General features: G+C 32.3%; 1 protein-coding gene across 1 annotated transcript; it reads left to right on the plus strand.

Moving 5' to 3' along the window:
• Positions 1–3,898: 3,898 nt before the first annotated feature.
• On the plus strand, positions 3,899–16,825 carry LOC125062876. Its single transcript, XM_047669105.1, has 14 exons — positions 3,899–3,986; positions 7,319–7,386; positions 7,524–7,677; positions 8,358–8,530; positions 9,298–9,411; positions 10,277–10,477; positions 10,750–10,904; positions 12,445–12,589; positions 12,991–13,142; positions 13,653–13,866; positions 14,367–14,582; positions 14,910–15,077; positions 15,556–15,647; positions 15,994–16,825. The coding sequence occupies exons 1-14, from the start codon at positions 3,970–3,972 to the stop codon at positions 16,096–16,098; spliced, it is 1,974 nt and encodes a 657-aa protein (XP_047525061.1). The 5' UTR covers positions 3,899–3,969; the 3' UTR covers positions 16,099–16,825.
• Positions 16,826–17,687: the final 862 nt, after the last annotated feature.

The following is a 17,687-nucleotide window of genomic DNA, read 5'->3' on the forward strand; positions in this document are numbered from 1 at the left end:
TACTAGTGACCTTGGTTTTTCCTTTTATCAATACATATTAAATATATTGAATCAATATTAATTTTTGGGTTGTAATTTTTAAATTTGTTATTTTCAAAAGGACGACAAATTTTTTGAAGTACCTATTCATTAGCCGGCTTTTTCTCTCGGCCTACACCCTCTGTCTTCTTTGCCGATGAGTAGGGATGCCTGCAGTTTCAAATGTAATGACATGGAATAAGTGATATGTACCTGTATCTTATGTTCCATAATAAACATATTTTATTATTTTTTATAGAATTGAAGGTTTCAAACGTACAACATCAGGATTGAAAGTCAATGATTAACCACTGCTCGATCATATAAACGCTTATCTATTTTGTTTATCCATAAGAAATACTATACCACAAATGGCGCCAAACTAAAACAGATTTATCTAGTTTTGGATTATACTTTTCTACTGCACATAAAATCTCTCTGAAACTTGGCTCATCGATAAAACTTCTTAGAAATATTAGTACCTATGTCTAAATGATTGTGACAAAGAACTTTATTAAGATAAACTACTTTATAAAGGACCATAATTGAAACCAAGATTCTTATTGGATTTGAATTTCACAAAAGGCTGTTAATACTTACAACTTACTTATTCCCAAAAATCTAATCCGATTCAAGCGTAGCTAAAATTTATTGGACTGGCCCTTTACGTGACAACCTAGATCTATTGTTCCAAAGTTAGCTTCCCCCAACACGGATATTTATTTCATGCTTATACATATTTTATAATATCGTAAATACAAAAGTTGTGAATGTAAATATATTATGGTGATTTAAATTAATTGGTTTAACAATGCTAGTACCATAATATTATATATGCTGGAATTCACCATAACTATAGCATAGTGAATTATTACAATCTTAATAGCAGAACCAGTCATGGGGACCACCATGCTTTTTTGGTGGTTATTCCAGTAAATTGAAGCATATTTGAAATGTTGGTACTTTCATCACAGCGCCATCTGTTGGAATTGTGACTGTCAAATAATAAACAAATAATTTGCAATAAAATAATAATGCGGCTATAAATTAAGATGTAAGCTATCCTATCTTGTAAGTTAGATCAAACTGCAGACGGTGTGCAAATTTGATTGAAATTGGTTAAGTAGTTTAGGAGTTCATAGCGGACAAACAACGTGACGCGTAATTTTTATATATTAAGGTTAAAAAGGTAGAGTGAGGGAAGATTAAAAATAACATAAAAAGCGCAGCAAATATTTATTTCACAAGAAAGAATCGTGTTTCCTGAAATCAAATTACAAAATATGCCTCATGCTATTCACTATAATAAGCTTCTTCAGCGTTATTAATTATATATTAATTTTGATTTTTCATTTACGTACTTCGTATCGTGCTGCGAACATTTTTAGTTTTTAATCATTTAATATTTCCTATATAAAATTCTACAAAATATTTGGTACTTAAACTATTTTCACTTTACTTAAAAAATAATTATGGTCTAAATTTATTACAAAATTGTTTAATAAACAAATAATTAATAAATTAAAAAAAACTGAATCAGTGTATTTGCAACTAAAGTAGGTACTTATGTCTCTGTTTATTTCAGCGTAAACACAATTTGACATAAAGAGAACATCCCTATACAAATTGTGTACACAAATACTTTTTGCCTAAGACTAAAAAATAAAGACCTAAACTAAACCATTCAATTGATAGCCATAAGGGTCAAATCATTCATACAAATCTGGGTAGTATAATACACGACTTTACACTCATCTATTTGCGTGAATCATACAATGAGTCACTAACATTACCACCCCTTATGATAATATGCACCACCCCGAAACTTATTTGATTCCACAGAAACGAATGTTTATTGTTGGCATGGTGTGGCGTAATAAAGTAATGAGTCAAAGAATAGGTAAAAATTAATGTTGGTAACATTTGGATCGAATAGAAATATTTACAAGCTATAATAGACAAATATGCAGTTGTAGAATAGAACAAATTCAATTTACAATACATTTAGGAAATATCCAGAGCTTTATCTCAAACAAACTACAAACATCTAAATACTTAAAGTACCTACAGGTACTTAGGTGTTTTATATGATTTAGATATTACATAATTTAAGCTTTCTTTTAAATTTACTCCCATATAATAAATATCTGCTTATTATTTCGATAACATCATAGACATCAAAACTTTTATGAGTCGAATGATTTCACCAAATTTATGTTGAAAGATCACTTCATTTTGTAAAATGTGATTCCTAATAATATCCTAAACCCTCATTGTAAACTTTTTTTTTTTTCTATTTTCAAACGTCAAAGAAATCACTTGAAAACCCTTCGCGTCTTATAAAGGGTTCCATAAACATGATGTAGTGTCTGCGATCAGGCCTTGAATTGACAATACCTCCCTAGTGTTTAGAATTCAAATCATTTGTTTTATGTGCTTCAATGATTATGCCAAACAAGGTCACGTTGGTGGCACAACAAAGGTTCAATGATGCTATAGATTGGTCTGCAATTGCACTAAAAAATAGCTCACCACTAAAGTGTACTGGAGTACTTAACTAAAGAGGCTGATTTACTTAGAATATAATATATATACGTATAAACATTACAATTGCACAGATACATATTATATTATAAATTATTCTTTTTATAAACCATGTTATATAAATTGCATGCTTTTACATATAAAAATCTATTTTAGGCAAAATCCCTATTACACATACTTAATCATATTTTATATATAATAATAGCCCGTATGAAATTTATTTATAAAATTAAAATATCTTACTTACCGTGTGGTTTTGTTTGTATTTAATTTTATAATTAATTTAAATCTAATAAATCGTATATCTCTTAATCCTGAAGTATTGAACAAAATATAATACTACATAAATATGCAAAATAATCTATGTACAAGTATTACATATATCAACGAAGGTATATATTTTTTATTTGATTCCTGCTTTAGAACTTTTATAATGTACTATAGGATTATAAATTCAATTATTTTAAGTTTTTGTTGAGGTTTATTGAGCGAGAAATCCACTGACGTCTGACGAGGACTTCTAATGGTAATTGCACGAATGCACACTTAATGAAAAAGGGTTTTAATGAACTGACGATATGTGACTGTTCACTGTGGGGTACAAGAATACACCCCAACCTAAACACCACTCTTCGTAGACCCATATCTATGTACCAATTATAAACAAAAAGGGATCCTTCAAGATGGCCATGTCATATCATACGATTTATCGTTATAGTAAGGGTGTAAATGCTGTACCTTGCCTATTAAAATAACTTTTCATGCTTTGTGTTAGCGTGCCTAGTACCAAAGCAACTCGTAAATGTTGAAGTTTTATGTCGCGAAACCCGGCTGTGTTTTAATGTGGATAAGCCTTTGTTTACTATAATAATCGAAAAATTATAATAATATAAAAAAAATTGAAAGTTAATTAAAATACGTATTGTTGGTGACAGAAACCTAAAGTTGGGCCTTTTTTTATTAGAGTGATTACGTATTTTTATTTTTATATATGTGTGTTAGTTAAATGTTTAGTAATTTGATGACTTTTCTAATCTTAAAATTCTAAATTGTTCTTTTCTCCCACTTCTCACTTATAAATTTTACAAATCACAAAAAAGCACACAAAATTATTTAAGGGCTTGATAAATAAACATTTGTGGCGTCATTATAAGATTATTTCGATTTGCTTTTTAATTTAAAAAAAAAGTTGTATTTTATATATTTATATCACTCGGTCAAGGTCCGTTAGAGTTATTCAAAATTGTTTCGTAGTAGTTTGTTTTTTAATTGGAACGTCCCTTTGTTTATATTGTTGAACCCTATGCTACCTGGTATTAAAAGTACTAAGCAGAGGTTAAAACTTTATTTGATAGGAACTTTTTTAGTGCGGCACACGTGTATTAAGTAAAGGGCACCAAAACTAAAATGTGGAAGTTGAAAAGGTAATACAATTGAAATTTTTACTTGCTTTTCTTTTTGTATATATATAAATAAAACCCTGTGCTGCAGCGCGAAGCGATAGTATTATTATTTTGTAAATATGTATAACAATATTATAATAATAATATCCGTTCATTATTGTTTTATTTATTTAATTAAAAATTACATATATAGTTTCTAATACGAATGATTTAAGGATTATTTATCTGGATTGTTTTTTGGTTCTATTTGAATTTATTTAGGTTTTTGTATGGATCAAAATTAATTTTAAATTATTTTATTATGTATCTCTGTTAATATAAAAAAACCTATAGGTAAATCTTTGCATTATAATAGTATTGTTAGCCGAGAAGTATTAGTCTAGTGGTTAGACGCGAGTCTTTTACCTACCTGAGGCCGTGCTTTCTAAGCCCGTGTCTTTGGATTTTTCGATTCATTTGCATTTCATTTAATTATATTTGTTTTCCTAGGATATAGTTATGAGGAAACCTATCTAAGACGGAAAACTGAAAAATTTGATTTTTTTGAACAATATTCATGAATAAGGAATTGTTAAACTTTGGTGAAAGAGATGAAAATTCTAATTTTTCAGCTAAACACAAATCTATTCAGGCATTCCTTGTAAATCGATAAAAACCGAAACAATTCATATGAATTGACTGATTTCAATAAAATTCTTATAATTTATAGGTCGATTTATGTAACATATTTTGAATAATAATATATAATTGTAATATAATACAACTAGTATTATATTACAATTAGGTAATTCTTATTCATCGTTCCTTAGGTACAAATAACTTCTATTTACTACCCCCAACACGTGACTCACTGTATAGGAGGTTGCGTGTTTAAATGCATTTCAAACGACCACAATAACCAGACCCCTCGGTCCTTAGATGTGCTGAACGATTTCATTTAATAACTACGTAAACAAACCCTTAAGCGGAGATCAAATAAATCGGTAAAGTTGTAATAGGGCTGTACTGCGTGCGTCTTAATTTTAATGATTGTTTGTATGAGTCATGATAAATAAATTGAATTAGTATATTATCAACGTTTTTCTACCTGTTCGAGATCCCTACTGCTATTTATATACACAGGTATCTTTGAAAAATGTTTCTAAATGTCTACTCAGGTGAGATTTAACATATAAATAAAAAAAATACTGTTTAAAGTGAAAATATATGGTCAAACATTAATTTTTCATAATAATTTGTTTTAACAATGAAACAATGGAGTGCACAAAAAAATTTTGGGTAAACATTTCAATTTATAGTTTAAAAAACAATATCCCACATCGATCATTTTAATTCATTTACTCTAATCCGAGGTTTTACGGTTTTGAATGCTCCGGGCACTCTACTATATTGAATAGCCAGAATCAATCGAATAAAAGGCATTAAAGATACACATCAGAATGAGCCCATTAGACTAAAACTGGGCTAGCTGATGGCGACGTGTGTCTCGTTCGTATATAATATTAAATTTCTCATGTAAATAAAAAATAATTTTTGTAATAAGAAATAAAGTTCTTTAAACATTATATTTTTTACGAAAATATATCTGCTCTTCCACCCGCGTTAATACGGTCGTAGCATGACGTTCTATGCCTTCCTCGGCAATTTTAAAAAACAAAGCAAACAGGCAAAAACCTCTTCAGCTTCATTAAGATTTTAAATATTAACCTGAGCGGCTAAGTCATGGTTGTGGAACATACAGGACTGCCCTGCGATTCTGTAACTCACTTTTCGAACTCACACAGCGGTTTTCGCATCGGCGGTCGCTCTCAAATCAGACGTGAAGCAGTCATTTTATGATTTGGCATTCTGATAAACAATAACCACCACCAATAACTCCCACCTTTTCAGAGTGAGTTACAGAATCGCAGGGCTGGACCGGCATCAAATCCGCTGAGGAACTGTTTCGACTAGCGCAAGATACTCGGCAGTTAAAGTATTTCAATCCTTAGGCAATATATCCTTAAACGTGAAGTGATTTTTTTTTATCCGCAATGTATCCGTTGTTACATACTTTAACGTGAAAAAATTGTAATCGTGACATATAATAGACATGGTATCACGGAAATTTTTGATATTGATATATTCTATAAAACTAAGTAGGTCAATTTGTCCTATTTGTCCTTGAATAGTCAATAGTTTCCACAGCGTACGCAATATATATTTTTCTCATACTTAAGGTTACATCGAAGAACATTTGAAAACAATGGACCCTGAATCACTTCTCATTGCCATCAGCCTCCGCTTAACAGTGCCCATATGTACTCCTCATAAGTGTACTTGTGTGAACACGTTAGCCCCGTCTCACTTCCCATGGACAAGCAAAAAAGCTGGGGCGGCCGCAGAGTAGGCGGAAAATAATAAACGGCTCAAATATACTCAAACTTAAAACACTTTATTCATATAGGTAACCAAGTGCACGTATGAACGTCAACAGAAAAGATGTTAAATTGATTCTAAATGTACATTTACTACCAGTTCGCAAGTCAAGGGCATAGAGCGGGCAAGAACTGAGTCATACAAATTGTTTGTAGACAGAGCAGCCTTAAATATTTAAATTGGAGCAAATCAATCCCAAGGATTACGATTATTTAAATAATCCTCCAATTTATAAAAAGCTTTATTGATTAACTTAACTAATTGCTTAACGAGAGTATATAAGAGTCTTTCCTCCCACTCATGTTCACGATTCTGTTCTCTTAGGAGTAGAGACGTTTAGGCCATGGGGTTCAAGTGTACAGGTGCTAATTAAAGATTTAAGTTGGCGTAGATAGTACCGGTAATCCCAGAGCTGGTGCTTTCTTCGCTCAACGAATAAGTAACGCAATACAGCGAGGAAATGCTACCAGCGTTAAATCTACACTGACACAGGGACGAAACTTTTAATTTTTTTTTTCTTTATCTTACCTAATACTAATATACGACTCTTCTCTTATGTACTATGTATGAAATTAAAGATTCTAATTGTGAATCAGATCGTCCATTAGTTTTGGGGCAATGCAAACAAGCAATGCAAACCTCTAAATAATATTAGTGTAAATTTCGTGTCAACCACAAAGTACTCCAATAAAATAATTATTAACAGTAGGTGAATTTTTATCTTTTACGCTTAGTAGTATTTTTTTACAAAGGACATAACAAAAAATTGCCAACGCGAATTAGTTTCGGTTCGGATCAATTCTATTTAAATCGTGATATCAGGATCACCAATTCTTAATAATTATACATTTGGGAAAAATTGCAAAATTGCGTTGCGTATGTACACTATGTTTGATTTAATTTACTCTTTGCATTTAAAAAACATTTTGTTTCAGCCCTAGTATGCTCTTGAGACTGCTTTTCTGCTTTTTTATCATCAAAGAAGCCTTTTGCACAGATCCAGGTATTTCATTTCTTTTATCCCTGTTGTTATTGCCACTTCCGTAGGGCGATGTCAAGTGCCTTACAATTGCTATGAATGCGGTATATTTACGTAAAATTACATAATATTTAGAAATTAATTTATATAATTTCGTTTAGAAGTGGTCGTGCTGCGAGCAGTGCGTGGCAGGGACGCTCGTCTGCCCTGCGGCCAGGGAAAAGTGTTTCTAGATGGCCCAGACTCTTATGTACTCTGGTTGAAAAATGACAGAGATTTTCTGTATCGATTTCCTAATGAAGATTCTGAGAGAAGGTAAACGATATTATATGATTTTCTTAACTTTTCACTCAAGCGCTTCCACTTTCAACGTTAATTCCACGCCTTAGCATAATACCACCAATACGGGAATATTGGTTCCGGAGAAACAACGTCGTGTTACAAGACTATTTCCAGTTAAAAACTGAACTGCAGTTCCGAACGAATTTATCAATCTAATATATAAAATTCTAGTGTCACAATGTTCGTTCCCATACTCCTCCGAAACGGCTCGACCGATTCTTATGATTTTTTTTTGCATATTTAGTGAGTCTGAGAATCAGCTACTATCTATCTTTCAACCCCCCTAGTGATAAGGGGTGACCCCCTAAAAGAATTTTTTAAATCTTTAGATAAAAAAATGATTTTTTATGATATAGCATACAAAAATACATACAACCCCTAATTTTCATCCCTCTACGATCAATCCCTATTTTTTATTATTGTAGATAGTTATTTTTTTGAACTATAAAAATGTTTCCTAGAAATAATATACATGGCAAAACAAACGTTTGCCGGGTCAGCTAGTAATCTTATAAAAAACGAAACAGATACATACTGTCAATTGTTCCACGGACGTCGCTTCCCATTGGCCCTATAAAATATATTAAAACTTCACACCTATGTCCAAGTTGGATAGGAAGGTATCTAGAATATTTAGCATAATGTGTTTGCAGGTTAATAAATCGAGATCGCATCTACGGTACATCGTGCGACACTGGAGCATGTTATGATGATACTTCATTACTCCTGAAAAGGGTCACTGAGGCAGATAGTGGAATATACAGGTGTAGGGTTCATTACCAAGCTTCTCCATCTCTTGATTTTGTCATTGATATAAGGTTGGTCGGTAAGTAGCGTTTTTGTCTTACGATTTTGTTGTCATTACGATACTGATATAAGTAGTGTATTTATTAATACTTTTTATATAACTTTGATATCTGATGCCTGGTTTTAATCATCACTATCTTTCTATTCGATTAAAGTAATATAATTATGGATATATGTATCTCTAAAATAAGAAAAAGCAATAGATTACATTTTGACGTTGTGTATAATTTATGAAAAACTAAATTAAACGTTAATTTCGAAACAAAAAGATATATTTTCATACTAGTATTAAATGCTAGTAACTTATGTATATAAGTAGGAACGTATGGCTTCTACTTTTTCGGCGTGGACTATATAAGAAATTAGTATAAAAATAAATTATTGTATACTGATATACGGAAACGTAAAAGCGACAGGCGTTATCTTAATATATATATAAATTACGTGTCACGTTATTTGTCCGCTATGGACTCCTAAACTACCGAACCGATTTCAATCAAATTTGCACATCGTGTGCAGTTTGATCTAACTTAAAAGATAGGATAGCTTATATCTCAATTTATACTCGCAATATTATTTTATATATGATAGTCACAATTCTAACAGATGCCGCAGTGTTGAAAGTAATGGCATTACCACCAAAAAAGCATGGTGGTCCCCATGACTGGTGTTCTCCTACCGTTTCCCTTGAATAGGTTACTAGTTACTACTATGTAATATAACTAAAACCTTAGCCACAGCAACGCTTGGCCGGTCTACTAGTAGTTAATATGAATGAACTTATAGATTCGCCGGGGTTGCCTCGAATAATCAATGAAGCCGGCGATGAAATAAAGAGGGGCTACGTGGGACCACTGAGCCTAGGGTCCGATTTGACTTTAATTTGTGAAGTTGATGATGGTAAGTTATTTTCTAACAACTTGACGGAATAATAAACTCACTTTCATAGTATTTAATCTTGAGGCTTCGATTTCACAAACATTCACATGTTACTATCAGCAGATACCCAAATTACTGTGTAAAAGAATTCGTAGTCCAAACTAGAGCCAGTTCACTACGGTAGTAAATTCATTCTATCGCGTGGAAATTTAACCTATAAAAGTCACCTAACTTTCTTGTAAGAATACATACCTACCAATGGCGCTACAACCTTTTAGGTCTGGGCCTCAGAATCTGTTCCGTGATCTAATAGGCATGTAGCTTGAGACATGTTGACTTTGCTTAGGCATGCCGGTTTCCTCGCGATGTTTAATGTTTCCTTTCATCGTACGAGAAAGTATTAAAAGCCCACATAGACTGCACAGCCGGAGATCGTACCTACCACCCCATATCCTTGTCCTTAATAAAGTCAATTAATTAGTATCAATCAAGGAATATATAAATAATAGTTCGGTTTGTAATTTATATCGCAAAGAATTACATTCACTTAAGAAAATTTAAATTTATATTTAAGGTAAGTTGACAACCGCGTGTTATGTGTGTTATTTTATATATAAAATAATAATATTAGTTGGTCTTGAAATATTAAAATAACTATGTAATTTCGTGTAAAATTGAAAGAAAAGAAACAAAAATAAGAATATGGACAATACTTTTTACAAAAGTGGAGATATATGGCCTATGGTTGTAACAACAAGTACAATTGCCCTGTTATGTAAAAAGAACCTCAATTCTCCAAAACTGCGTATGTAACTAAAATGAAACAATCAAACCGAAAAAGACTTTTAATATGCGTCATAATGTTATACACTATTTTCGAAAACAGACCAACCAGACACTCTAGTCTACTGGCGTCGGAACGGAGTGATAAAAGAGCGAGCCCATACTATACGTCCTGGAGTACTTCGAGCTGATGTACACGTCCACAATGCAACCCGAGATGAGCTTGACGCGCATTACGAGTGCCTTGCACAAAACGCCGACGTCACAGAGCCGCTAAGCGCAAGCGTAGTCGTGAAAATGTATTGTGAGTTCTAGTAATTTTTTTTCTAGTAGTAGTAGTAGTAGTAGTAGTAGTAGTAAGCGTACTTTATATATAATTCTTTCTTAAACGAATGAAACGGCTAAAAGGGAGCTTTAAATGCACGCTGGTTATTTACAATGGAACTATGACTGACAGTTGCAACCTATAGACAATGGTAAAGCGGGAAAGCAAATCCAATTATATTGTGTAGTCTATGATTATGAGAAATTATATATATTAAAAAATGTGTTCGTTTATTTTAAAATAATTTTTAGTGCCGCCTATTAATGTGGAAATTCGTTTAAACAACAACTTTGACTTCGAGGCGGGTCAACCACGTGTTGTGGATTGTGTGATTGTCGGGTGTGTCCCACCACCATCAATAACATGGCACCTTGGAGACGTTCTACTAAGACCTAGTGTTCACAAGGTAAACAAAACTAAGAATATACACCCATTTGTATAAATTGTGAAACTTACTCTTATTTCTATTTCCATAGTTTAGATCTTCATTATACTAATGATTTCTGGGGATGGCATTGATCTATCCTTTTCTCACTTTAATATAAACTCCTGATAATATATTGTGTGTTTCGTACCGTATAAGGAATCTTTTTTCCCCTCTGGAATTCTAAAAACGTAGTTTAAAGTCATCTTTACTCCAAGCAGAACATCACCCGTTATATATTTGTTATGGTTTATGACTCAGAAAATAAAACTAATAATGATACAACCACTTTTAAAAACTTTCAATACACTCTATGACGTAGCTGCGTAAACTTTTGAGCAGGCCTTATTTTTCTCAATAAGTGATTTTTACACTTATCTTTAAAATACTTCAAGTATGATGAGTTGCTTATTTACTAGCTTAGTTTTGTACATGTGTTCAATCTGTGTATTTTGACAGCTATTCAATAAATTACTTTTAAAATACGTCACTTATATAAATACCTACAGTTTGAAACATAGGTAATGTCGTTTCCTTGTTAAAATAGAATTGTTAACAAACATGTAGTAAAAATACAATGGATGTTTCTCAGTGACAATTTGTACATGCGACGTTTCCGTTTTGTGAGAAAGTAGGTAGTTATGTTATACAAAAGACACCGCGCGGCGCAAGCGCCAGCCTCTGCCCTGTCCTTTTGACCATTCAATGAATTTCTCACCGAGACTGAAATTGGTTGTGCGCAGGCGCCAATCCCTCAGACGCCGTATTAATCCTGTATTATGAATACAAAAGTTGTAATATGAAAGAGCACACTCGAATTTAATTGTGATGTGATAGTGGTAGTAGCTTCTGTACCTAGGGGTTGAAACACCTATAATTACAACAAAAACAAAAAATCATGTGTCCAATTCACACGTGGTAGAAATGAAACCTTCAAAAACAAAGTTTTTATAATTAAAATATGTAAATTAGACTTTTTCTCTATCTAAATGTAGGATGTTTTCTTTAAAAAAATATATTTTTATTTATAACTTTAATATCAATCTTTAATTTGGTAAAAAACTAAAATAATAAAAGTTTGAAATAAATTTACAAGATCCAACTTGGGAGAAAATGAGATAGGAAGTGTATAAACTATTAATTAAGTGTAGTACGAAGTTTTCACTTCAAAAAGTTTCTATAACTAATGATTTGTAAATAAAATTGATAAATAATCTAATTTTATTATTAAACTACTTACTTGACTTACTTATTTAATTTTCATTAAATCTGTTTTTTTATTTCAGAAAATGTTCAAATACACACTAATTTAAAGTTTATACACTGTATAATGCCTCCTATCTCACTCTCTCTCACGCCAAATCCTATTAATTTATGTGTCTGTCTCTTTTTACTGTCGCTTTTTCCGTTGCATCCGGTTTGAAATCACAACGATTCTAAAGAAGTTTCACTTCAATAAATGTCAAATTAAATATTCTTAGTCATCAGAAAAAAACTATACCGTTTAGTTTATCTTGATCAGGAACTGCATGATGGAAACTACACTGTGTCTTCATTAACACTGGCGCCGTCGCTTCGGAACACCAAACATGACCTCGTCTGTCGCGCACACAATTCTCATTTACCGAACGGAGTATTTGAAGACAAAGTCACATTGAATGTTGGATGTAAGACTACTTATCTATATTATTATTATAAACAGGTGAAATATGTTATGATGTTTGATACCTATAGACAGTCACGTTATTTCCAAGTGTCGTATATAAATAAACTGAAATATACTAAGGCTTTGGCATGTTTCTTACAAACCGATTCGACAATTATGTTGTCCCGTACACACTGTAAGGTTCATGAGTTTGTTTTCAGCTCTTGACTTACGACTTAAACAAAAACCTACTATCAGCAGTAGTTAACATATAAATGCATATTTAATTATATCATTTGACTTAATTATTTTTTTATAAAACCACGTATGTTGGTTGTAATTTTGATTAAAGAATACATGGATATTATACTGTATTGATATGATTTTATTGAGTATAGAATTTACTTTAAGTGTTTTTTTTAGTTCGCCCCTTATGTATTTCAACAAGGGAAGAAACTATAGGAGCTGTAGAGCGAGAAGCTGAAACTTTGGTTTGCGTTGTTGAGGCATCACCGGAACCTTTACAGTTTAGTTGGACCTTTGCGGACTCTAGAACACTATACACTAGTGTGAAGGTAACTCACGGATATTAATATTATTATAGCTGTGTCGGCTAATGGTTTCATCATCATTTCATCCCTGAGGTCGTAGGTTCGATGCCCGGCTGTGCACCAATGGACTTACGAACTAGCTCGCACGGTGTAGGAACATTTGAGGTAACCTACATGCCTTAGGGCTTAGACCCAAAAAAGTCAACGGCCTGTGTCAGGCACGGAAGACTGATCACCTACTTGCGTATTAAGACAAATAAAGGATCACGAAAGAGATACACTTAATGTTTCAGTGATAAGCTTTTAGGCATTTCGTCTGTATAAAAAACGAATGAATGCAAAGAAATGTCTATTTTAAAATTGGTTTAGCCCGGATATATTATATTGTATATAAGACAGACAATATTATTTATTGCTTTATTAAAAGTTTAGGTTGATCTTTAAAGGAAATTGATCACTGAAACACAATGTTACGGTAACGTGTACAAACACATCATTGTATGGTTGTTTTAATTTGATTCCCTCATTTTACAGAAGCTACCAGGTCATACACACAGGTACTCATCTACATTGACCTGGCTTCCTAGGGAGAGTGATATTGGTATTCTGCTGTGCCGGGCGACAAACGCGTTTGGGGAACAAAAACGTCCTTGCTCATATACTATATCAGAAGGCGGCCCACCACGGGCACCTGATTGCGTCGTGCTACGCTCTTATCCTCACGCCATCCGTATCCACTGCCAAAAAGGTACTATTAACAAAGAAAAAATTTAAGATAGAAATGACATTCACGATTGGGCACGTGAGCATTTCCATATTGAAAAACATTTGATTTGTGTTATTAAATCACGTCTATCGCGAAGTATGTTGTCCAGTGCGTATATTAAATGATCGCTTGTGATAATTAGTAATCATGAAATGGCTTGTAATCCCAGTTACGTACCGCCTTATTCATTCATTTCCTACTCAATTTCGTAATGAAATGAAAACGTTCGATCAAAAATCCCGCTGAGGCCAACGTAATTTTTACTTATTTTATTTTAACTTATTTAACATAATTATAATTTCTATACAGTTTTCGTAATGTAGTTTATTATGTATAACACACACGGTTGGACATCTAAAGGTGAAAGAATTTTTGAGAACGATCCAGCAGTTTTGTGTTAAAGGCTTTGAGTACAAAAATACATTATTATTTATAATATTAGTAATAATGAGTTAACGTTTCAAATTTTTTTTTTCTTTAAGGTTGGGATGGAGGTAGAACACAAACTGTGTACTTAGAACTGCTGAACGCGGACGGTACCTTAGTCCACAATATTTCAAACACCGCCGGACAATTTCAACTCCCTGATATAGAAGATGAAAGAAATTTAACAGCTGTAGTGTACGCCGCAAATTCTAGAGGGCGAAGTGAACCCAAAACATTACATCTGCAGACAATAACACCTATTAGTGCGTCAGGTAGCATTTTGTTCAACATATTTGAAACTGCCTTGCGATTCTGTAACTCACTTTTCGAACTCAGTCGAAAAGCAGTCATTTTATGATTTGGAATTCTGATAAGGAGGGAGCTTGTAGTTTATTGTTTAACAGAATGCCAAATCGTAAAATGGCTGCTTCACGACTGATTTGAGCGCCACCGCCGCTGCGAAAACCGATGTCAGAGTTCGAAGAGTGAGTTACAGAATAGCAAGGCTGATAACAATTTTAAAAGATCTCTACCTACCCATAAATTAGATAATCCCCTAATAATATCGTAAATTTTAATGGTATATATTATAATTTCAGCCGTTAAAAAGTACTCCCAAACTGGTAGTTGGACGCCCTGGCTTGAGGGTATAGCTATTGTTGGAGTAATAGCAGCCGCAGTGACTGGATCAGCTGTCTGCTTCAAACTAATCCGAAGCAAGAAAGATGCAGTCGAACACAACCCCGATTTAGTACCTCGATCTGATGGTAAGGTTTCGTTTTATTTTTTTCTCATTTATTATTACAAATAAAGACTAATGCACGAAGAAATATAGGCAGGCTGGACCTTTTTGTATATTATCGATTTATATACCTAACACGAGCAAGTAGTTTACTGTTATCGTCTTCAAAAAAAGAATTGGGTTCTAAATGAGAGCCAAATGCAATTCATGAACAAATATTGTCTTTCTTTGTACACGCGTCTTAAGTACAAAAAATCTTATTGAACATCTAAACCATTCACAACAACACACAAAAATATCATCAAAATCCGTTTAGGAGGAGGTTAATTGCAAACACACACACAGAGGATTTATATTTAAAATATTCGGATTATTCGGAATTAATCTGATCAACTTCTGTTTTTAAAACACCCTAGAATTATTTATTGCTTGAGTATTTTAAGTATTATCCTAATTATGTATACCTACTGTCTATATGCATTATAATATTCTTTTATTTCAAGGCACATTTCACCGAGAACCCGACTTTACCCGGGAAGAACGTCTTCTTGGTACGACAAATATAACAGTTAATCAACTTGCGGCATGTCAGAATGTAAGTAGAAGTTATTCTAAATCGTTAATAAATCAGTAACAACCAAACTGTCATCTCAATAATTTATTAATTTGCGGTTATATCTGTAAAGTTGTATAAACCTCAAAACTGTCAAAAAGTAAAATGGGAATTTGGCTGACAAAAACTGAAATAAAGTGCCATAAATAATAAGGTACAGAAGAAAGCCAGCAGCGTGGAAAATACGTCATCCGTGAATCGAAACTAGAAATGTGCCTAGAACTGGTTTATACTCTATTAATGAAAGTCAGACTACAAACTCGATCATAATTTTCCTTTTTACTGCTAGTTCAAAATAAGTCAATTTAACAAAATATTTTGTTTATAGCAATACACGCCTTCGCCTGTACCTTCCTGTAGAGTGCTAGTGGGTTGCAGTCATCCGCCGCCTCCAGATTCATGTCCGGCAACTCAACACTCTTATTTTGTATAAGATAATAGGATATGTATTTGCATTATAAATAGACTTCTTAGAACTTTTACAGGTCAGAGTCGTTCATTAAATAATCTCTAAGGATACATTAATAGTTATATAGCTAGAGAACTATGCAACTCAGCTATATATACTAAATACCTAATTAGTAAAAGATTGTTTTAAAAAAGCATAGGGAAGTGTACGCTTAAGTTTTTTTTTTAAATATTTACTAAATGTTTAAACTTTTAATGAACGACTCTGATTTTAGTTGCCAGTACGTACGCCGTATTTTGTATGTCATTTGTATAGAATTTATACCATTCACTTTAAGTAGTATTTAAGATTAAGTTCCGTATGTCAAATTGCATACGTTTACTACAAACCGGAGTCAAACTTAGCTATGACTATGAATCTTACATTAATACATGTAAAGTTATTTAAAGATATACTTCCGTCTTAGACTAAAAATCAACGATGTATGCGATGTATGCTTGATAAGGCTAGGTCTGCCTTGTCAAGAAATTTTTTCAATGAAATGTGAAATTGGCAGGTTACAAACAACAATACCTTCAATGTTATAAATATTTTTACGGTTATAAATGGAGTTAATAATTACAATATTTATCAATTTACAATATATACGAACTTGTAATGCCTATACTAAACTTTATATTTAGTAGAATTAATAAGTTTTCTCAATGTTAGAGTTTGTTGCCTGAGTATAAATAAGCTATTTAAATGTATTCAAAATAAATAATAAGTACTAGCAAATATAATTAATGTGGTAGTCTTATGAACATTTTATACTTAACTTAAATATATATAATCATATTATAATTATTTTTTATTAACGTATTAATGCCCCAGTTCTTGAACGATATTATCTGATAGTTAAGTAATACATTTAAAAAAAACACCACAACCAATGGTGTTTTTTTTTTAATGGACCGACGCGTTTATGAGACATATTAAATTACATAAATATTAAACAGAAATCGAATGAATCAAATACAAATCAAGTAATTTATTGGAAGTTGCATATACTGTATAAGTAAGGTTAAATTGTTTATAAATTAAAAATTGTTAATTGACTGATTAAATATATTGTAGCTAATAATGATTTTTGAACATGATAAATAACAACTACCGTCACGAGCATTTAATTTTAATCAAAATTTATTTTGAAATTACTTCATAAATATCTTACGAGATATTATTTTTTACTCCATAAAATAAATTACCTACTTCGTTAAAAAGTATTAAAACCATTATTGCTAATTTAAGGCAGTCTTATTTTAAGGCAACAACTAAATGTTTTTAGTATGACAATGTTATGAGACTAAAAGGCCGTTTAGGCCAAATTTGAATGCACTTTTCTTTATTGTTATTTTTTTACTATTAAGTAGATCATAAAATCATAACAAAATATTGCGCGCTTACCTTAGCCTGGGCTTCGGGTTTTTACGGTGCGGGGCGGGGCGGTAGTACTGGCAAGAGTACAAAGTCCGCGTTATACTAGATAGCGGGTAACAAAGCGGTAAATTCACAAGCGATCCATATATTAGAGTCAGTTTTGTACAATATGTATATACAAAATGGTACGCATT

The sequence above is a fragment of the Pieris napi genome, chromosome Z (assembly GCF_905475465.1).
Source record: "Pieris napi chromosome Z, ilPieNapi1.2, whole genome shotgun sequence".
Lineage (NCBI taxonomy): Eukaryota > Metazoa > Arthropoda > Insecta > Lepidoptera > Pieridae > Pieris > Pieris napi.